The 22713-nt window shown below is 50.5% G+C and overlaps 1 protein-coding gene across 4 annotated transcripts in view; it reads right to left on the minus strand.

Annotated features, from left to right (window-relative positions):
- PPP1R13L (protein phosphatase 1 regulatory subunit 13 like) overlaps positions 1–22713 on the minus strand; it is a 474773-nt gene that overhangs the window by 96659 nt on the left and 355401 nt on the right. Inside the window, exon 1 of one of the 4 annotated variants that reach the window (XM_069644681.1) lies at positions 14914–15398. The exons of the other annotated variants lie outside the window; for them this stretch is intronic. Within the exon in view, the coding sequence (XP_069500782.1) occupies positions 14914–15011 (98 nt within the window). The 5' untranslated portion in view covers positions 15012–15398. Of the gene's footprint in view, positions 1–14913; positions 15399–22713 lie in introns of those variants that run through there. 4 annotated transcript variants of the gene reach the window in all.

Raw genomic sequence — 22713 nt, forward strand, 5'->3', positions numbered from 1 at the left:
TACTGGCATTATAGAGAAAGCCAACATGAGTGCTCTTACATAGGGATTTTGGCATATATTGGCACAACCAGCATTTACAGTTTTTTTTTGTTGCAGAGGCAATATTGGCATCATTGAGCAAAGCCAGCATGATAATGTTCTCTTCCACTGGCAGAATACTGGCATATATTAAGTGCATATGTATAATAAAATTGCTTCCGTGTACGGTTGTTGACCTGTGGTCTAATTGATTTTTTTGTGCGCGTTATACCCTGCAAATCTGATTGCTAAATTGTATGACTGTTTATCCAATTCTTAACATAAAGGTGTGCTGTAAAATGAAACATTTAGACTCATTATTTTAAGAAATCAATCTCGGGAAGAACCCCGGGTCACTCCTCTGTTTGTTGGGCTTTGTTTCTCTACTCCGTCGGAATCCCACATTCCTGGGAAATATTTACGCCCTTCCAATGAAACAAATTAACCACCCCGCACTTGGTGTGGGTGCAAACAGCACAGGGGGGATTTGGGCAATAAGAAACATGACAACACAGATGGAAACATGAGTGGCTGTGCAAGTGATCAGAAATATTGAGTGATGTGCCGAGACTCTTGCCGGCTTGTACCCATAAAAAGTGAAGTCACCAGAGACAGCGAAAGCTGCATCAACAAGCTGGGTCTGCAAGCTTTCGCTCTCCTGATGTTTTGGACTACAACAACCATCAACCCTAGCAGTTTATTTAATGGCGAGGGAATCACCGGAGTTTAGTACAAAACATTTGGAGAGTCACAGGGTGCAGACCACGATCTAGGATCGTGTCATCCAGGCCTGCCGGGCAATGCAACAGAGATCACTGGAAAAATGCTGGTCAGTCATTTTTTCGAGAAAACAATGTCGAATGACAATTTTTTTGAAAAAATAATGTCGAAAAAAAAGAAAAAAAAACTCGAATTCCGTTTTTTTAAATTATATATTTATTTTGGGGTCCGGGAGTAAAAAAATAAATGGGTAAAACAAAAAAAAAATTTAAAAAAAGGGGGGTTTGAGCTGGAACCCCCCCATTTCGAATAAAAAAGGTATTAAAAAAAATTCGACTATAAACCAGAAAAAGTGTGGCAACAACTCACAAGTGTGCATATGAGAAGGAGTCCTCCGCCGAGCCAGCCTGGGGCCAATAGTACTGTATCTGTCCTGTCCTCCACACTGCCCCAAGCGATCCACCACTTTTCAAATGTTGGCCAGATGTACTTAAGGTGTGTGACTGCGCGGTGGGTAGTTTAGTAGCAGCACAGAGTATTGTTTTCTAACACCTCACTGTCAATATGCAGAGTCTGGATACTTGCAGCAAGGGTGCATTGCTTATGTGCAAACCGCATGAGCTAAAGCGAGCACGCACATCCATCCTATGTCAAAACCCAATGGCCCCTCCCTAAGTGATGCAATGGTCGGAATGGCCTCCTAGAGCATTGGGTGTTGTGGGCCTTGCTGAATGTCAAGAATGGGTGCTTTTCCTCAATATACTTAAAATGGGCCGTGAGGATAGCTCAGGGACAACACACTTTTCTTGGAAGCAAGACAACGCCAAAAGAGCAGGTTCGAAACCCGGTCTCGCACTTGGGGCTTGACTGTGGCATGAAGCTCTATACAGTAACAATTTTATTTCTTTATAATTGCACCCATGTACATCTTTCTACTGTTAATAAACCACATTGTCAGTAGAAGTGCATTGCTTCCTTTGACATTCACTGGGCAAATCTTACCTGTCTACTATGCATCATAGCAGTACAATGATAAACATAAGGCTTCAGTTACATACGTGCAATAAGAGAATACATTCCTTTACATATCTTTCTGCAACTTCAATAAGTAATGCAGAACCCCCCAAAGGGAGCTGCAGGATCATACTCCAGTAACTGCTCTTTGTCGATTATTGAGACTCTTTTGATCAAACTAAACCGATCAAGAAAGAGATCAGGCGTATTGCAATTCCTGGAGAGGATGAGTATAACCAGACAGGTGGCGAGTATGAGAGGCCGGTGTCAGAAGCAATAGTCGGGCCGGGGAGGCACATTGGAGGAGCGGGGTTCATGAGGGAAAAGGGTTGAAATCTCCAACATTACCCGTTCTGTTCTATATGTAATCCAAGTGACTCTACTGTGATGCTTCAAGAAAAGATCAGCTACTCAAGACTGAGGATTAACTGGGTATGTCGACTCTTTCTAGAAGATGGTCAATTTCTAATGGACCAATGTGCCTCCATAGTCTGAGAGGTAGTTGGCCCTGCCTAAGTCTCTCTTCGTGTCGGCAACCTCCTCCCTTGCACTCCCTCGCTCTTCCTGCACTCTTTCCCGTGCTATTCTGCCCAGCCGACTAAGGCCTGGTTCCCCTGACACAGGCACGATCCACCTTAGACAAGGATTGGACGCTTTGAAACTATGGTTATGATTCGGAGCAGTACAAGAGCATGGTAGCATAACATAGTTGGCTTGCTGTTCATCCTTACGAGAGGTCGAAACCAGAGGTGGTCTGGACAATCTGGCGATCCGGAAAATACCCTTTGGGCCACCTGGGTCACGTACCTATGGGCTTGCAAGAAATGTGCTTACTCCTTTCTGGAATTTATATGCCACCAACTCTATGGATATGGCACTGCTGGAGGAATGTAGTTTTTGTTGAAGTTGGAGGTTTCTGTGACTTTGCTCTATGAAAAGACCTAAACCGATCGTATCGCGAAGCAATACGCAGGCCCCACATGAACGCACGCCTCTCACAACTTATTGCCTCTCTTCTTCCTCCTCAGGCTGCACTCCCTGGTCTGATCAAAGTCACTCTTGGCAGGTTGCATTCAATATAATGGGCTTCCCATGCACACGGTGCGAGAAAGGGCTTGTCCGTGTATCTCTCATTTGAGTCACAAGCACTTGGCGGCACTGCAAACTCCCTCTTCTTACCTCAACCAACATAAGACTATGCAGTCACTTCCCCCTGCCTGCTTCCTCCAGCAGTGTCCCGTCACGGATTATAAGGTACCCTCAGCAAGACCATCTGATAGCACCGACCGGGAGCAGGAAGACCCTATAGCATAGAATGAAATAGCGGAGAAGGCTCACAGTGCTGGAGCCCTATAGCACTAACAGAGCCCTTCTGGCAAGCTCACACTGCTGTGGTCCCATCAGCCTCAACAGTAGATTGCTGGACACATGCCACTATTGGGAACTTACTGGACTGCCAGGGCACAGCTCGGGTCATAACGCGGACAGTGCGCTTCTGGAGAAAACTCACTCGGCTGGGGTCATCTGGCATTGACGGGGCACTGCAGGGGAAGCTCACGCCGCTGGTGTCTTAAAGCAGTGATGTTGCACCGCTAGTGAAAGCTCAAAGTAATTCCACCCTACATCACAGAATGGGGTCCTACACCAATGAATGCTCTTCAGGTTGAAGTCCACAATGACCGATGCAGCTGAAGTAGGTTAACACTAGTAGAGCGCCTCTAGTCAGGACAGAGGAGGCTCACAAAGCTGGATTCCTATAGCACATACAAGGTCCTGCTAGGTACCTACAGCACGGACAGGGAACTGTTGGTCCAGTCTCTCTGGGACCCTGCTGCATCCCGGACCAGCCATGCCTGGGAAAGTTCATGCTGCTACAGTGCAGTGCCACTAACAAGGCTCTAATGGGACCATATAAGACTATCCGTTTCATTCCCAAGAAAGCCCACACTGCTGCGGAGCTGTAGGGACAGGACAATGCCAGAGTCCTACAGCATGGACAGCCACCAGTGGAGACGCTAAAGCCTGCTGTGATTCTCTGGCTTGGATAACACGGTGATGCAGGGGGAGTGGGGCTTGCATTGCTAGAGACCTACAGCATGTACAGGGCACTGCTGTGGCCCTACAGCACGAACAGGGAACTGCTGGGGCCCAACAGCATAGACAGGGAACTGCTGGGGCCCTAGAGCATGGACAAGGAACTGCTGGGGCCCCACAGCATGGACGGGGAACTGCTGGGGCCCCACAGCATGGACAGGGAACTTCTGGGGCCCCACAGCATGGACAGGGAACTTTTGGGGCCCCACAGCATGGACAGGGAACAGCTGGGTTCCTACAGCATGGACAGGGCACTGCTGTGGCCCTACAGCACGGACAGGGAACTGCTGGGGCCCTACAGAATGGACAGGGAACTGCTGGGGTCCTACAGCATGGACAGGGAACTGCTGGGGTCCTACAGCATGGACAGGGAACTGCTGGGGTCCTACGGCATGGACAGGGAACTGTTGGGGCCAACAGCATGGACAGGGAACTGCTGGGGTTCTATTGCATGAGTCCTATAGACCTGGCAGTGCACTGTTAGATGAGGTTTACACCACTGGATGGTGTTATGCTAGATACGGCACTGCTAGAAGCTCACACTCGGGAGCCATCAACATAATAAACGACAGGACACAGCTGGGCACTTTAGCACCGACAATGCACAGCACTTGGAATGCTTACACAGAGTCCTAAGGCATCCACTGTGCATTTCTGAAGGGCACCCACACAGCTGGGGTTCTGTAGCCATGCCAGGACACTGCTACAGCAAGGTAATGCCACTGAGTCCAGCATCACTGATAGAACACAGTATCGGTCCAAAATACCGGCTAGAAAATGCCGAATTGCCATTTACTGCGCATTTGGCATTTTCCAAAAATAGACTCCCTTTAAAGCGAGCAGGCGGAGCGAGCGTTCAGAGGGTCCCCCGCTCCTCTTGGTCGATGTAATGGGAGTCGGGCATTGCAGGTGTGTCCCCACGCTTCCATTAGATGAAGGAGAGGTGGGGGGGACAAGAAAGTTTATTTTAAAAAAGAAAAGAAAAAAAAAGGACCCTGCGGCTCCTTAGGAGGGGCACAGACAAAAGTAGGGGGGCACAGTAGGGGGGCTACCTATAAAAGGGCAATGTGTGACGTCAGAAGCACCATTGTAAATCATCTTTTTTTGCATACCAGGTACCACACCCCTTTTGTGCACCTCCCCTCCCATCAGAATGTAGGCACTAAACCATTAAGTCACTATTGAACCATCATTAGTGGTTTCGTGCGCTAGACTCTGATTGGAGGGGCTGCTCTTGGCTGCAGGGTGAATTAATAGCTCTTCGTTGTTATGCAGCAGCATTAATTGTGGCCCTGTGTGTGTGCCACAGCACTGCAGACAGTGCAGAGAAAGTAGCTCAGCTGAGGTAGGGGGGCACAAGAGGGGCCTGGGATTTCAAAGGAGGGACCCGACCCACTTCCAGCCCCCCCTAGCAATGCCACTGGGAGGAACTGACGCTCTAGGGACAGAGATGAGTCGGCAGCACACACCGAAGTGTGCTTCCGAATGGCAAGTAGGGAGGGGAGAGGGAAGTGGTTTGCAGCTGTGGGCCAAAGCCATCCATGTCATCACTGCGCCATAATGGAAGTTAGCCACTTGAAAGTTGGCATTATGGGCGGTGCAGAGATCACATTCCTCCATAGAGCACTGCTGGGGGGGGCGATCCGACTGCTCTGGTGCAGTGGCCTTGACAGTACCCCGCTAGAGAAGGCCCCCTCTGCTGGTGTCCATAGCACTCACTCGGCAACGTACAGTTATTCCCATCTATTTTGTATGTGCGTTTGTAAATAAGCTAAACATGCAATTTTAAAGAAACTGTTATTGCTAAAGCACGTGCTGATTTTAATTCGTCTCGTGAACAATCATGACGCAAACCGTAACATTCATTTAGTAGGATGTGTCGCAGAGCGTGGCCACGCCCACGTCCGTTCTCTGACTCCTGCGGCTGTGCAGTCACCTGCATGAACAATCTACTGCTGTAAAACGTTTTGTTTTGTTTAAATGGACTGGTGTTCCAGCACCAGGCCTCGCTGGAGGTGTAAAGAGTCCCAGGTCCCAGAGAACTGAAGGTTGTGAGGCGCCAGAGGGGAGGTGCCAACATGGGGATGGGCGGAAGAGTACCTCTCCCTTCAGTGCCTCCCCCAGTGGTTGCACCTGTGCGTCACTGCTCCCAGAACAGCTGCTACAGGTTATGGCACTTTTGGCAATGGTCGGCAGTTTCACTCTGATGCACTGGGCGGTTTACTGTATTGGCCGTTTATTTGGTGTGTGGGCATGGACAGTGGTGTAGCAGCAACGCTCAGTGATCAGCCAGTGTGCGACAGTGACAGAAGAGCAGGGAGGGATGAAACAGCAGCCAATCACTGACAAGGCATTAGCAGCAGTGGGGGTCTTGCAAGGTCTGTGAAAGAATCGGGGCTTCACTAATGTCGGGACTAACTAGCCTTTTGGTTGTAGCCCCTGGGCTTCTATCCGGGGCTACGAGACCCTTACTCCCCCTTGCAATGCCTCTGGGGGGCGCTCATTCTTCCCACAGTGGGACACTCGGGGCCTGTTGCTGCGGTTGAGTTGCTGAAATGGAGACCGTGTGATTGATGGCCTGAGGAAGCTTGGTCTTAGGCCCCTGCTTTTATGCCTGGCACCCAGGCAAACGTAATCTTGGTGCCACAGTCCCCACCTGGGCCCAGGGCATGCAGATAGCCCAGAGGAAATGAATCATCTGGTAAAACATTAAGTGAATCACAGATGCAGGCGCATTCCCATAATTCAAGGTGCTTGATTTGCATGTAAAATGTGCTCTGTTCTTCAACAATCTCCCTTCACCACCAACATCTGCCGGACCAGAGAGCTTTTTAATAGTCATACTGACAAATGCCTACATGAGTCCAAAACATTTCCCCCAGAGGTCGAATTGCAGCCCAACCTGGCCCCACCAGTGCTAGTAATGTCACTGCAAGAGTTGGGCTGACGCTTTTCCACCAACTTCCCTTGAAACTGGGCTACATTTGACATTTGCAGACCAAACTGGCATGCTCATGCTGGTGGCAAGCATGAAGGCAAATATTTTTGCGTAATGGTAGAACGAGCCCGGGAAACCACACTGCACCACAGCGCCAGTTTCTTCGTACAAGGGTGTCGCGGCTAGTTGCCACCAAAGTGGCAATAAACGTGGGTCATACAGTCTCTGGGGTTGCACACTTTAATGATTATGGTTTCTTTGCCACTGAGCAAAAAGGCAGTGTTGAACAAATGGTTCTATGTGAAAAGATCGCCGCCAAAAAGGCTCTTTTTCACAAAATAAATAAATAAAATTGCTGCAAAAGTCGTGGTGTGGCCCCCACAATCCATGTAGTGGATGCAGGGAGCCCCCCTGCAACCTCTGGGCCCATTATACCATTCAAGGGGGGCGGGGGACACCCAGCAACCCTACGTCCCCATGTGCGGTATAAGGGAGACACTTTTACTGGGTAACAACACTGTTTTTTTGCTGCAACTTTTTGGCAGCGACCTTGTCAGTGGACACTCAACACATTGCCATAATGAAGGCGTTAGTATGTTAGAATGAAAACCTTCTCTCTCGTTGCACTACACAGGTTTTGCATGGTATTGCCCGCTTTGCCACTACTGCGGAGGGCAGTGTATGACTTCTCAGCAAACTCGTACATTGCTGCCACGTCTATAAAGGATTGTGGCAAACTGAGTGTGTAGCGTTCACCAAGGGTGGACATGGAGGATATTTGCATCTCGTCAGGGTATGAGCGTTTGTGTGAGAAAGCCAGAACAGAGTGTGCCCCAGGCCCCGGGCCGTACGAAGTACGGCCCAACGGAGGGCCTGGGGGTTAGGCGCAGAGTGGGGGCGAGATGGCGTGAAAAGGCAAGGGTAGGGGCAGCCAGGTGGCGCCACCACCCCAGCGTTGCCAGGGCAGCAGCCCCCAACACCTGGAAAGGTGTGAGGGGAACCAGCAGGGGGGGGCCAGGGGAGGGCCGGCCCCCGCGAGAATAACAAAAGCCAGAAGGAGTATAAGTATGGCCCAAATCAGTCAGGAAGGCACAAACCAGGCAAGAAGATCACCTCGTTCGGTTAAGCTTCTTGGGACCTGGAAAAGGGAGAAAGAAAGGTTTTTCCACCCAACTCACCCTGTAAATTTCGGAAAGAAGGAGACGAACAAACGAGGAGCTGGAACGCCGAGTACTTTCTTCGGTGCACGGTAGAAGAAAGTCGTAGGTGGCATGTGTCCAGGAACAGATGCCCAAGGGTAACCGAGACTGGCCAAGGAGAAGGCTGGAATCTCTAACCCTGGACACGGTGTGCCCAAAAGCACACACACATGTTGTTATCATGATTCTTGTTTGTGTATTTTCTGTAGAAAATAAATGCCTACGGCCAATCATGTGCCCACAACAAAACTGTCTGTAAGTCATTCCATAGTATAGGAGGTAGGAAACAGGAGCAAGGAGAAGCCCACAATACACAGCCTAAGACCATGAACGGTATTAAAATCGCGGACGCCCTCCCTGGCCTCTGGGCCCGAGCAAGATTTCTGGGCTGTGTTTGCACAGGTACATTCATGCTCTGAAGAAAAGGGCTGTTTGAGTGCCAACACGTGGCCGACATGGTTCCTAACTAACACACGAGGCACGTTTCCAGGGCATGTGCCTGGCCCAGCAATTCCAGCACGTAAAGGCATAGCTTTCCTCAAATTACTTTCCCTACATAGTCATTCACCTGCAGTGACTGTGCCATTCCAGAGCATGTCGCGACTTCAGCATGGGGACGGGGGGGGGGGTGGAGGGGCGGTGGAAGGTGAAGTTTAGGGGGAGGGAGAGTTGCCATGTGACTCCACGCTATGAGATACGCAACACCTTCACTCCTGGCCTTTGCCGTTACCTTAGTGTTCCTTCAGTCCATTGTGTTCAATTGAAGTGATTCAACACTGCACAACTGCTAGAAGGCCATTAATTAAGAAGCGAAATCCCAGTACTGGGACATGACGTCCCCCCTGACATGGAAGCACCCAATAACCCCTAGGAGGCGCGGGGGGGGGGGAGCGCCAGGTGAGGTTAAGACCCTGCCACATATCAGCATTGCAAAATACACTCAGGTCTCCTACTGTGCAGTTCTCCCACCCAGGAGAGAAAAACTCTTGCTCCAAAATGTCCTCTAAAAAGCACCATGTATTTAAGAGAGGATTTTGTATTGGCAAATAGAGTCCGAAGAGGGAGGCGCAATAGGCGTGTCCAGGCAGTGACATGGGGTGGTACCCCTGGAATCTGATTGGCCACCCCAGTGAGTGTGTGAGTGTTTGCGCGCGGAAGCGCACACGCCAAAGGCGTAGGTATACAGGGTAGGGCCTGAGCGGGTAAGGCCCACACAAAATCTGTAAATGCCCAATAAGCAGCACTGTGTGGCAATTTACAATTGTTAATGTCACTGCGGTGGGCCCAACAACATTAGCTTCAGGCCCCACTTGTTAGACAATCCTGGGTACGCCTCTGGGCCACACGCTCATAGTTCATGTCACCCCTGCATAAGCCAGTGCCCCACTTCAGCCACCCCAGTCAACAAAAAGTCTAGACACGCCACTGACGGAGGAGCAACATAAGTGGGACACAATTATTGGAGGGGAGCCACAAACCTTAACTGCAACCAGCTTTATTCGGAAAAATCAATAAAAGATACAGTCATCAAAAATTCAGCATCAAAGATGATAAGATCATAAAAACAAGAATAAAACACTGCACACCACTAAATCACATACAACACTAATAGTGAAGTTCTACCAAGAAACAAATGACGCTTTGGATGGGAGGATTATTTAAGAACAAAGCATCCATGAACGCATCACTTTGGATACCCTCAATGAACTAGATGTTGCTACAGGTCTGCTCACTAACCCTTACCATCTTTCCCTGACCTTCCAGGCCCCCCCAGACACATATTGCAACTACGAAAGTCTACTAGAGGCTGAAAAATCAAGGTCTTCTAATCAGGTCTTTAAGGATAAACAAAATGGTACTCTGCAGTTCCATGATGGAGAGGAGCCTCATAGGGATTTACATGTTCCAGAGCTCCTGGACATGCATCCACTGGAGTAGAGGCTAAACAAAGGAGCTAGGCTACAGACGGTCACAGGGCCAATCTTAGATCAGGAGAAAGTTGGATGCATCAGGTCTACAATACGAGCCAGAACAAAGCACGGTTTCAAAGAAATCTACCTGGCCAAGCGTGTATTGCAAAAATAACCTGTGTCCCGGCACAGTGCTGAATCACCAGTGAAAAAGGCAGGCAACCACACAGAGACGTATAATTGAAAGCACACATGACTGGGCAAACTGGGAGTCCTAGCCTTCATTTAAGGGATATCAAAGGGACTTTGGCAAGAGTTGACCCAAAAAAAAAAAAAACATGGGTTTTGAACAAAGTAGGCCTTAAGATCAAAGAAGTTTCAAAGCTCGCTTTAAGGATCAACCACATTGCACCTAAAGCTCAAACCCATGACATGAGCAATTTGCATGAAGGAGCTACCAGGCAGAGTGCCTCCCTCATCATGCCAGGACTCCCTTAAGAGTTACAGTCAACAAAAGAGGCTGCTAGAAGCTAGTGGGAGGGCAGAGGCTCTCTAAATGCATATGCATAGCACCACCAGGCCAGGATTGTGCATCTCCTCTTAAGAACCACAACTGGACAACTCCCACCATGGGCAACTGTGACAAACACGTGTACACCTCTCTAGTGGACATCATACTAATGCCCAGCGGCCACGCACAGAGGGCAGCATTTCTCCAGTGCTCAGTGTCGCCAGCCACTACTGCCCGCACTCCACCCCCCCCCCCCCAAACGAGGTTTGGAGAGACAATGAGGGCAAGGAAAATATGCAAAACTATTAATGGCTGGAAAATTGAGAGAATCATAACCACTGTCAATGTTCTGGGCAACCCTCCAGACCATTGTTTTTGAACCTGCACCCGTGTAAGGGAAGGAGAAAGTCCAGAACTTCTAAGTCACATCCCTTCTGAAGGAGACCACCAAGAGCCCCCAACTTCTTTCAGCCTCATGTGGACCATTGCTGAGATGTTGCTTGGCCCTATGACACAGAAGGCTCAGGACCCACATCAAGGCATACTGTGCCCGTCTGTAGGGGTGCCTTTTGCAAATCGAAAAAAGATTGACGGCTGGAAGTTTCTGAAGGAACAAGAACCACTGGCATTGCTCTGGGGAACCCTCCACCAGCTCATTGTTTTTCTGCCTGCCGCACCGTTACAGAAGGAAACAGCTCGCATGCAAATCCGACTCAGGCCAACCCTAAAGGTCCAGCAATGTGCCCCAGCGCGGATATGCACTCTACAAATCACCACACAGCTCAATGAACCCCTTCCCGGAGCTGCAAGACTGCTTCCCGAGGGGGTACACCCCCTTTCGGCGCGGGCCGGTTCGGCGCGGCCAGTTCGCCGCGCCCATTTCGGCGCGGGAGCCTTTCTGGCGCCGCCGATTTGGCGCGAGGGACGTTTGGACGTGGCTGACATTGCAGCCACGTCTAAACTTCCTCACGCCAAATTTAAAAGCATAATTATTTTCAAATGCAGCACGTTGACAGGAACTGTGCCTGACAACGTGTTGCATTTGAAAATAATTTGGGGTCACTGGGATATCAATCCTCTATGATTGAAAAGTCTAATAAAAAAATAATAAAGCATTTGGGCAATTCACAATAAAAAAGAACCCCCTGCCCACTACCACCTCCCCCCTCCCACCACCTGCCAGCTACCACCTCTAACCCCCTGCCAACTACCACCTCCCCCTCCCACCCCCTGCCCACTACCCCCTCCCCCCCCACCACCTGCCACCTCCCCCCTCCCACCACCTGCCAGCTACCACCTCTAACCCCCTGCCAGCTACCACCTCTGACCCCCTGCCAGCTACCACCTCCCCCCTCCCACCCCCTGCCCACTACCACCTCCCCCCTCCCACCACCTGCCCACTACCACCTGTAACCCCCTGTCAGATACCACCTCTCCCCTCCACCCCCGCAAGATGCCACGAACCACCTGCCCACTACCACCTCTCTCCCCATGCCAGGGATTCGCTGGAGGTAGTGGCCTTGCGGTAAGTTCTCTACCCCAAAGTCTTGCAGGCCATGGTTTGTGGATAAACTGAACCTTTCTTTAATTTCCCCTTTTAAATAAAAATAATGTGATATTTTGCAAATACAATCAAATTAAAAGCTTTAGCCCAGCCACGAACCATGGCCTGCAAGATTGTGAGGCTTGGAACTTAACCACAAGACCAAACTGGTGTGCCTGGGGCAGCAAAAGTTACATATTTAACTCCCATGATTGAACAGTCTAAGAAAAAAAATAATAATAAAGCATTTGATATGATATGATAGTTTATTTATATAGCGCCTATACACAATGTGTTTCATGGCGCTATATAAATAAACTATCATATCATATCAAATGCTGTATTATTTTTTTTTGGGCAATTCACAATAAAAAATACTTAACGACGCAAAACAATGACAATTCCCACCCCCCCCCCTCCGCCCACCCCCCCGCGCCAAAACATCCCCGCGCCCAAATGTCGCAGCGCCGAACTGGGCGCGCCCAATTGTCTCCTGCGCCGAATCGGTCGCGGCGAATCGGCCCACGCCGAACTGGCCGCGCCTAATCGTCCTGCTCCGTCCCGAGGACCAAGAGGGACTCCTTTTGCCAGCGCAGGGCGCACACTGTAACGCGCCCCTCGCTCCAGGATTGGTTCCTCGTGGAGGGCTGGCCGGAACCTGCAAGTACACGCTGTACCAGCAGCACGGATATGATTCGCCTCGGGTTAGTGCCTCCGAGTTGGCCGTGTTTCCGCACACGTGCAAGGACAGGCCTGAACTTCACTCCTGAGCGAGGGCGTGCTGGGGAGATTAGCGCCCCTGTCCCTTTCACATTCCTGGCTGCAGGCCCGTGTGTAGCCCCGCAGCGGAGGCTGCCATGGCAACCTGCAATGTTTACAGTCCTCGCTGCGCAGCTGGAACGGGATCAATATCTGAAGCGCTGGTACGGTTTCAACGACGTCATAGCAACCACGAGGCCATGGTGGGCCACAGAGGTCTGCGCTGGGGACCGTCGCATGGAACTCGTGAGGTACCCTAGCCAAGTGCCAGCAAGGCAAACCACCTGGCGCACCAAACAGCCTGTGTGGCAAGACACTGCCACCACCCTGGAGTTGGTATGTGGCGGCGGTGGTGGTGGTGGTGGTTACAAAGCCAAACCTTGATTCTATCCCTGCAGCAGGACGTACACATCAAAACCTTTCACATGCAAGGTAGATCACAATACACACATTAAATAAGGGGTCACTAAGAATCTAAAGACAAGCTTGCATTTCCAATTACACATGAAATGCAATGAGGTGTAGTTATAAAAGCGAGATTGTATTTAACATTATAGGTGCAAGGACTCCGGGAGAAGGGTGGCAGCCGCAGCGCAATGAGTGCCGTGCGTGGAGGGGGGGGGGGTGCAAGGATGCTAGGCATCTCTCATATTCTATGGCTCCCACCTTATATGTGCTTTTGACCATTTTGTTTCAGATACTTCCTACTGGTTTTCTTTCGATAAATCCACATTGATCCAATTTAAAATATCTGCAATAAAGAGAACGTCCGCAAGGGGTTTAAATCGATCCCAACAGCCTTCTTAGAAAAGTGCCCCAAGTCACTATATGAAAAAAAAAGTTGACAGCAAACACAAAGATTGGTTCTAGGATACGAAGTTCTGTTAATTCCCATCATCGTAGCCTTGCACAAAAAAACGACACCGAATTTCAAGAAACTAACGGCAAGTGAATGTTAGTGCCCCGGGACCCCAAAAGCCCGCCCGCTGCCATGACCTGAGAGCACCGTAACATGCCAACATGCCACTATTGGAGCATCAGGGCTGCTGCCAGGCCCATCATGTGAATTAAACCCTGGCCCATTTGCACCCCAAACATCACAGCAGGAACACAAACCCAGCAGCAGTGCTTTAAGTGGGGTGAGAAATCGAGAGGACAGCACGGACAATAACCAAGAAAAGTTGTCAGGTTACTTTTTTCATATTGTCCCGCGCTGGGGATTCAAACCCCACCCCTGCCGGTGACAAACCAGTGTTATATTGCACTGTGCTATTTCTTTTGTGGTCTATTTTTTTTTGTTTCATTCAATAGACTGCGAAATTCAACACCTGAGGAATAGCACAGTGCAATGTGACGCTGGCTAGTCACCAGCTGTGTGTGGGGTCGAATTCCTCCACCCCCGCCACTCCCCCACAGAAAAAAGTGCCCGTCGAGGTGGGTAGGGGGGTGTAGTGTAAGCCCCGGCTCGATTGGGTTCTTGGGAAGACTGCCTGGGCTCAGCCCCCGCTAGCCCCTGCCCACTTAAAGCCCTGCCCAGCAGGAACTCATCCAGACCGCCAACTTCATTGTACGTTTCAGGATAGAAATTGGGACTACTCGTCCGCTACTGATCACTCGATCCAAGTTTAACAATACCACTGGCCTTGCACCTTTCCTGATCTGTTTTCTGGTACCCCAACTAGGTTAATGCCCGAGAAAGCCCATACACACTGCCCTGCGCCATGACTCCCTCTTACCCAGATACCTCCCAAGACCTGGTCAGCGCCATTTCTACAGCGGGTGCACTATTTGCATTTCTAGGACTCACCCATCACAGTCGCGAATCCTCGCGGTATCTCCGTCACGGTCCGCAGCATCCCCGTTATGACGGCCTTGACCCACATGCTGCAGTGGGATCAAAAGCCTCACACGGGTCCCTTGCAGTTGAGAGAAGGAGTACCCCCCGCGCCCCCAGCGAGAGAGCAATGGCTTGAACCCATTGCATACTATTGCACTGGAGAGGAGTGCACCAGTGAGGCAGCAAGGACGACCGAGCCCATGGACCAGCGATGGGAATTCAAAATGGATGCAGAAAGTAGATGCACGTTCGATTCTGCAGGCCATTCCAGAGGAGCCCCCGGCCACAGTCTGAACCCCATCCATAAATCAAAAAATGCATAACTACAGAGTAGGACACTCTGCCTGCAGGACCTGTGCCCCCCACTTACCAGACTTTAGTCCGCGTGTGGCTTGGCATGGCCAGCGAGGACATGCTCCCGAAGCGGGAGAGCTTGGGCCTGCCCGAGCTGATGGAGGTCTGCACCATGGTGGCGAGGGAGCCTTACTCCTCACTCAGTCTCACTAGACAGGAATCCACGAGGTGGCTGGCAGGCAGGGGATGCTTCCACCACTCAAGAGTCCACGATGCCGACTGCCTCTGCTTCTGTGCACCGAGTTGCTGCTGACAAAGGGCTCGGCACATTGAGCGCGCTCTCCTATGAGCCAGGAGTGCACTGGGTGGAGACCACAACGTCAGGCGGCTCCTGCCTAATGACAGGCTTCAGGGCTGCCGTGTTCCTTGCGGAAAGCCCATCATCTCCAACGAAGAGACCGGGATAGAGCGCAGTGCTGGCCCCGGGCCAGGGCCCCACACATGCCAAAGGAATTTATAGACACGCGTTCCAGGAGGAGCGGAGCTCATAGTGAGAAAACGACTGACACCCGCGCACCAAACTTCATCATGGCATGCCGGCATTCCTTCCGCATTAAAAACACACCAGTGCACGCCGATAGCGCCCAACACACATGGAAGCCGCCGTGAAGCACTGGACGTCACTCAGCGGATCAGAGGCAGGAAATGACTGGCCAGCCAAGGAAGCAGCCGGACCAAAGAAGGGAGAGCTGCATTCCAGGCGACATCCGAAAGCAGGACAGGAAGAGACGGACACGAGATTGGCAGCAGCGGTAAAGAGAGGTGGCACTACCCAGTGCCCCAGGTTTGATTTTCCGGTGGGAGTATTTGACTCCCAGTTTTTATAATGAAACCGTGCATCAACTTTTAAGCTAGTACACATTATCCGTCTCCTTCACAGGAGGAGAGATTAGGTGACAGGCGACCAGCACCTGTCCAAACTTCCGCAAATTAATAGAAAACATTAGGACAATACAGAGTTGTCCATCAAAGATATCGGAATGCAAAAGGTGTTACATTCGTAGAACACCGTCTACTACGCATTCACTTGTGCGCACATTGCACGCGCCACAAAGCTGCACCTTGATGATGCATGGACAAAGGGACTCATGAAAATACGAGTGTGCACTGCAAGCATGCATTAATGGCAAAAGCATAATGCCACCCCCCCAATGATAAGAGGGTACACACGGGTGGACGGAGTCCCTCCACTTTTTTCAACGAGCACCATGATATGCTAATTTCTGGTGACACCACATTCAATTGGTAGGTTGATGAGTCTCCCCACTTTCCTTTTAGGACTTGACCCCGGTTTCCATCGCATTACTCCGAACATCCTTAAGTTCTGTGGGCATGCATGTAGCGAAGCTTCAAGATGCATGGCCTCGAGTGCCTGTTCTCTCTTTGAACAGATACATTGGGGCAATGTAACCACAGCCAAAGCAGAACAGAAATAATACATCCCGTATCACACCATGAGCTGCTTCATTCTGCAAGGCTCGGGGCACCAGCTCAGAGAACAAATCTCGGTTTCCAGACAGCACCTCTATCACCTGCAATTGACACTGCACCCCCTTTGAGATTCACCACTTATCTGTATGCCAGTGATATTACCCCTGTTTTACCGCTCTACTTGATTATGGGTTTGGAACCCCAGAGGCATGAAAACCACCTGCTTGTGAGTGGAGGTGCCAGTGGTATTACCATTTGCTGCAAAACAGACGAAGGAATTCGACCGTCCAAATGGTGGGCGTGTGCTCGCCTGGACTTTATGAAATGTTTACATGGAATGATGGTAGACCAACCTCAGGAAAATGTGTGGGGCTAATCCACAGACATTTTTCCATGCTCACACCATGACAAACACATAGACCTGTGCACTCTGTGTGGACACAGCCTACAGGCACCGTCCGCCCGGTCTTATTTAGTTGGAATGTAACACCCAGGAGTACACCATGTCAGCTCCAGGAAGGGGGAGGGTCACGCTTTACCCTGCCATGGCCCTCCTGATTAACTAACAAAGGTTCCATGGATGCACCCTTCTTTTTTGTTAGGCCCTGCGACTGGTGGCAGTGATTAACATACCAATAGAGGGTACATCAAAGAAGCCCACAAAGGGCCTGGCTGCAGTGGGGAACAAAGGAGACAGGAAACCTAACAAACTTTATGTAACTGTGCCAACCTGAAGCCAGCTCCTGCCCTCAGTATCAATAACAGTGAGCTGTCATGTCTGGGACTGCGGTTTATAGTAAGCCACCCCACTAGGGGGACCCCATTCATAAGGTACGAGAATGTGGTTTGCAGCCGCCAGAGAGTCTAGTCTTGCCGCAGCTTCAAGGGAGATCTGCGCATTTACCAGGGACCACGTAGAGAGGACCATTAACAAGAGAGACTCTTTGATCAACAACAGACAGTAAGATGGGTGGGACTTAGTATCACAAGAGAGTGTGGTCAGAGATCTTTCTGTTGAGAGAAGGTCTCTGCCATTTTAATTCTGGGGTGCACCATGTTCCTGTTTTTACCCCTTACCTTTCCTGTTGCAAAGCACTCTGGTTATGACCTCATGCATACAGGAAATTGTTGGTATGGACCACAAGATTGGTTCATTAAGGTAGGTTTAGCCTACACCAATCACTGTGGCCCATTTGGCTTTAAAAGAGGGCTGGAGCCCCTCTATAAGCAGAATATCTGAAGACTTCCCAAGAAGTAAGAAAGAAGAACTCCTTGGACCCTGGCTGAATGTGCAGTCTGCCTTACATCTTCCGCCATGAAGGAAGGCCAATATATCCCCCCTCCGGCCCCCTAAACTTCTCCCAGGGAACAGAGGGAGAAACAGAACTCAGAGGACCCTTTAGCCGCTCCAGAACTGGTACCCAGTCAGCACACAGTGTGCCCTTCTAGGCTCTGCAGCAACCTTCCCGGATAGGAAGTGCCAGAAGGTCTCTGAACCTACAACCAAGGACAAAGCAGCTGCCTGCAACACACTTCACAGCTGTGGGTCGTCCGTCTTAAAGCTCCACACAGGCACATTGAAGAAGCTGGGAGAAGTGCCTTGACGAGCATCTACCGACATCTGCCTTATGATATATGATATGGCATTTATAACGCGCCTATACAAAAGTGTATCAAGGCACGATGAGGCAAGGGAGGGGAACAGAGGGAAGACAGACAACAATCTTACTAGGCCAGGTAACATTGAGATCGTGCAAGTGCAGGGGGGAGGGGAAAAGTGCGAGCAGGTGTGGGGAGGGGAAGTGCAGTACATAGGAAAAACAGTAAATAAAACAATAAGAACAATAAATAAGAAGTGTGTACAGCTGGTGGCAGGTGCAAGGGCAAGTGCAGACATCAGGTGTCAAGTGCTGGCAGGGGCTGCAGGGATACAGAAACAGCCCCAGAGTGCAAGTGTTGCCAGGGAGGCAGTGCAGGTGTGCAACTGGTGGGAAGGGGACCTGGGCCCGAGAACAGAGGGTAGCCCGGTGACCAGTACAGTTTCAGTTTCAGCCAGGAGTTCAGCAGGGGAGAGGAGGAGAAATAGCAGAAGCAAAGAGGAAGGTCTTGAGGAGCTTCTGGAACTGGAGACGGTTCAGAGAGGCAGGGAGGCTGTTCCAGAGGGTGGCCCGAGCCGAAGAAAGATCTACCACCAACTCGTTGCTTGGAGAAGCGACTGACCCTGAGGGAGTTGGAGGCGGATGAGCGAATAGCTCGAGAAGGAAGATATTTAGGAAGAGAGAGTTGAAGATATTGAGGCCCCTGGCCCCAGAAGGCCTTGTGGACAAGGCAGAGGGCTTTGAACTTAATCTTCACAGCCACTGAGAGCCAATGCAGAGATTTCAGTCCTGGAGAGATATGATCCCTGGACTTGAGGCCAAGGACAAGTCTCGCAGTCCTGTTTTGGATGAGTTGCAGAGGACGGTGAGTAGAGGCAGGCAGATTTAGAAAGAGGCTGTTGCAGTAGTCCAGCCTAGACAGAACCAGAGCTCTGGAGACAGTGAGCTGCTGGGAGAAGGAGAGGAAAGGAAGAATACCTCTGAGTGGGTACAGTTGGTAGTGTGACTTCTTAGAGACGTCAGAGATGTGAGGAGAGAAGGAGAGTGTGGAGTCGAAGAGGACCCCAAGGTTTTTAGCCTCAAAGGTGGGAGCAGGAAGAGGGCCAAGAGAGGCTGGTCAGAGAGTGACAGGAAAGGAGGGAGCGGTGTGCCGATTAGGAGAATCACAGTCTTACTGGCATTGAGGCAGAGATCATTGGTGGCACACCACTCCTGGATAGCACATACAGAGATGAGAGAAGAAGAGGTGGCTGAAGGGTGCCTGAAAATGAGCCGAGTGTCATCCGCATAGCACTGAAAGTTGGGGCAGAGAGCAGCAATGTGGTTGGCAAAGTGCCAGGTATTGGTTGAACAGCCAGGGAGAGAGGGTAGACCCCTGGGGAACACCACAGGTATCGATAGAGGAGAGGAAGGACCCAAGTTGAACCTGGGATGGTCGATCGAGAGGAAAGAAGACAGCCAAGCCAGGGCCTGATCGGTGATACCCAGGTTATCATGGAGACGGTTGAACAGGATGGCATGGTTGACTGTGTCAAAGACAGAAGAGAGATCAAGTAAGATGAGGATGCAGGGGGTGTTGGAATCAAGGTTGGAGAGCAGGTCTTCACTGATGTTCAAGAGAGCAGTTTCCGTGCTTCTGGCAGCTCTGAAGCCAGACTGACGGTCATGGAGACAACCAACAGATTCAGTGTGAAGATTAAGCTGGGAGATGGCCAGCTTTTCCAGGAGTTTTCCCAGGAAAGGAGTGATGGAGATTGGGCGATGGTTAGCTGGGCAGGACGGGTCGGCAAAAGTTCTTAAGAAGAGGGTGCACAAGGGAGTGCTTCGGGGGGGGAAGGGAGTAGTTGCAGAAGTCAGCCACAGCAGGAGCCAGGTTGTCAATGTGGTCCTTGATGGTTTTGGAGGAACAGGGGTGAACCTGTTTTGACGAGACTTTCAAAGATCGGACTTGTCTAGAAACCTTGTCTGGGGAGAACAGGGGAAAGGCAGCGAAGGAGGGAGGAGAGGTGGCCAAATAAGGGCCAGAGGAAGAGCAGGGCATAGAGGGAGGAGGGGCAGAGGAAGAGAGAGAGGACAGGATGCCCTGAGTTTTAGAGATGAAATGAGACGCCAGAGCCGTGCAGAGGGCCTGGGAGGGGACAGGAGAGGTAGAGACTGCAGCAGGATTGGCCAGTTTCTTGCAGATTTTAAAGTGTTCGGCCAAGTTATTAGATGCTGCAGAGATGCAGGCTTTGATGTGAGCTCTCTTCTTGGTGCGGACAGAGAGCCGGTATTGCCTTTGGAGCAGGTGCCAGGCCAGTTTGTCCGAGGATGTACCGAAAGCACGCCATTTCCTCTCAGCCACCCTGCACTTGCGTTAGAAGTTGACGAGGTCTGAGTCGTAACAGGAGTTGCACTTGGCTTTGGGCATCAAACGGATCCTCATGACAGGGGAAAGAACATCAAGAGTATCAAATATAGCAGAGTGGAGCATGAAAAGGGCGGTGTGAGGGTGTGAGTCAGACAAAGGGGGAGGGTGGTGAGCAAATGGCAGCGAAAGCCTCAACTGACACACGCTTCATGGGTCATTTAACAGAGAAGGTGGGTGGCAGTGCTGCATGTGGCTTGGCTTGAGGGTTAGAGAGGGTAAGCTGGCAGGAGAGGAGAAAGTGATCACTCCAGGAGGGAGGAGTGGTGAGAGGGAAAGAAACGCTAAGGTCTGAAGAGATCAGAACATCCAGAGTGTGCCCTGCAGAGTGAGTCGGGCTAGAGGGAGAATAGAGAGAGAGTCGCAGAGGTTGCAAAAGAGTCCAGAGGAAGAACAGGAAGCATCCAGGTGGATGTTAAAGTCTCCAAGAAGGAGGAGGGGGGAGACCAGGAGGGAAGGCCTTAAAGGACATTTTTCGAGCCAGACTAGCTCCACGATCTGCAACTGATGGCAACATTGACCATTGTTAAGCCGCCGTCACTTAGACATCTGCGATATCTCGACCAGTATTTCAGAACTACCAATCACCACTGAGACAATGATTCCTCACCCTGAGCCGCCGTGTATGCCAGCCTGCAGCCGTTCATCCAACTTCGCTCGCCGAACCATCTTGCCGCCTGATACCCACAGCTGACTCCTCAACCATGTCGAGCACCAAACACCTACATCACAAGATGCATTGTGGTTCTGTCCCCCTGGCCCTTCCCAGAAGGCCATTAGAGACATATTAAGACCCATTGCTCCCTTTGTGGTGAAGCCAAGAAACCTTAAACTGTTGTGGCTATTTAACACGCTGACAACCCTCCTGTCAGTATCTAGAGTGCATCCCTTTTCCTTCTTAGAACTGTCTGCCCTCATTTAAAGGGTGGGTTGTATTTCGTAGTGTTGTTAGATTGTTTGTTGTGGTATAATAAAGTAGATATTTTTATACAACCTTGACTTGACAGTCCCTTTTACCATTCAGTAATTGTGTTTTAGTTGTGTTGCAACTAACCAACGATCCACAACCTTTCGGAGATGAGCCCGTCCACGTTACCAAAACTGCCTTGGAAACTAAGATGCAGGATCTGTCTTCAGGTTGACAGATGCACATCAAAGGTGTAGGGGTTTTCTGTCTTTTGATAGCCCTTTGACCAGGCCTCTCGTGGGCTTGAATTAACTCTCATCAATATGCGCAGCTGCCACCAGCAGGACCAACAACAGATAGGGCGGATCCATGGAGCCTTTGTCATTTAATCAGGCTGGCCACGGCAGAAGGAAGGCGATGCCTTGATGTACTCCAGGTTGTCTCATTCTAACTAAATGTGACAGGAGGGGGTGGCACCTGTAGGCTGTATCCACCTAGAGTACACAGATCTATGTTTTGTCGCTCGGTGAGCATAGGAAAATGTGTGCGGATAAGCCCCACACATTTTCAGGAGGTTGATCTACCATCATTCAATTTCATATAACATTTTTAAAAAAGCCCAGGCAGCACGCCCACCGTGCGGATGGTCGAATTCCTCACATGTGGTCAGAACATTGAAGTCCCAGAGCGGCGTGCAATGTTGTGTTTTGCAGCAATTGTAGTTTAAGTTAGGGGTGGCGATACCCATCAAGAGTACGTTACAATGAGTGCTTATGCGAGAGTGAAGCAGTTGATTGGTCAGAGGAATTGCCTGCTCAGGGAGATGAGCCTGGCTGTATTGGCTGTTCAGAGGCTAAGGCAATAAGGAGTCTGGTCTGGTCATGGTTAGCTCTGCATCCAGGTGGACCCCCAATGTTTTGACGTGCTTCAGGACTGGTATGGATGTGCCATCGAAGCAGAGCACGGTGAAGGCAGGATCCAGGTTTTCAGCTGGTTAGGGGAGCCAAAAATGAGGAGCTCAGTTCTGTCATCGTTTAAGCATAAGTTATGGGTGGCCATCCAGTTTTGGATAGTGCTGTACACTATATTGATAGCCGCGGTGTCTTGGGAGTAATCACCTGAGATGGGGGTGAGTATTTGGGTATCATCTGCAAAGTTCATGTAGATGATCCCTGTGAATGCAGGAGGTTGAATAAGGGCTTCATGTATGTATTGTATAGTGTGGGTGATAAGCACGAGCCGGGAGGCACACCTAAAAAGGCTGGAATGGGGTCAGCAGCTGCCTCCCCAATGAATACTCTGGTGTTGCGACCACTGATGAATGATTTAATCGATGAGGTTGCTTCAGCTGAGAACTGAAAGTGCTGGCTGAGGTGTTGGCAGAGGGTGGCATGATCAACTAAGTCAAATGCGGCAGAAAGATCTAATAGGAGGAGGATAGCTAGTGTTGGGACAGACTCCCAGGCAATGTTC

This window comes from Ambystoma mexicanum, chromosome 2p, assembly GCF_040938575.1.
Source record: "Ambystoma mexicanum isolate Mex_15411 chromosome 2p, UKY_AmexF1_1, whole genome shotgun sequence".
In the NCBI taxonomy this organism is placed as follows: Eukaryota; Metazoa; Chordata; class Amphibia; order Caudata; family Ambystomatidae; genus Ambystoma; species Ambystoma mexicanum.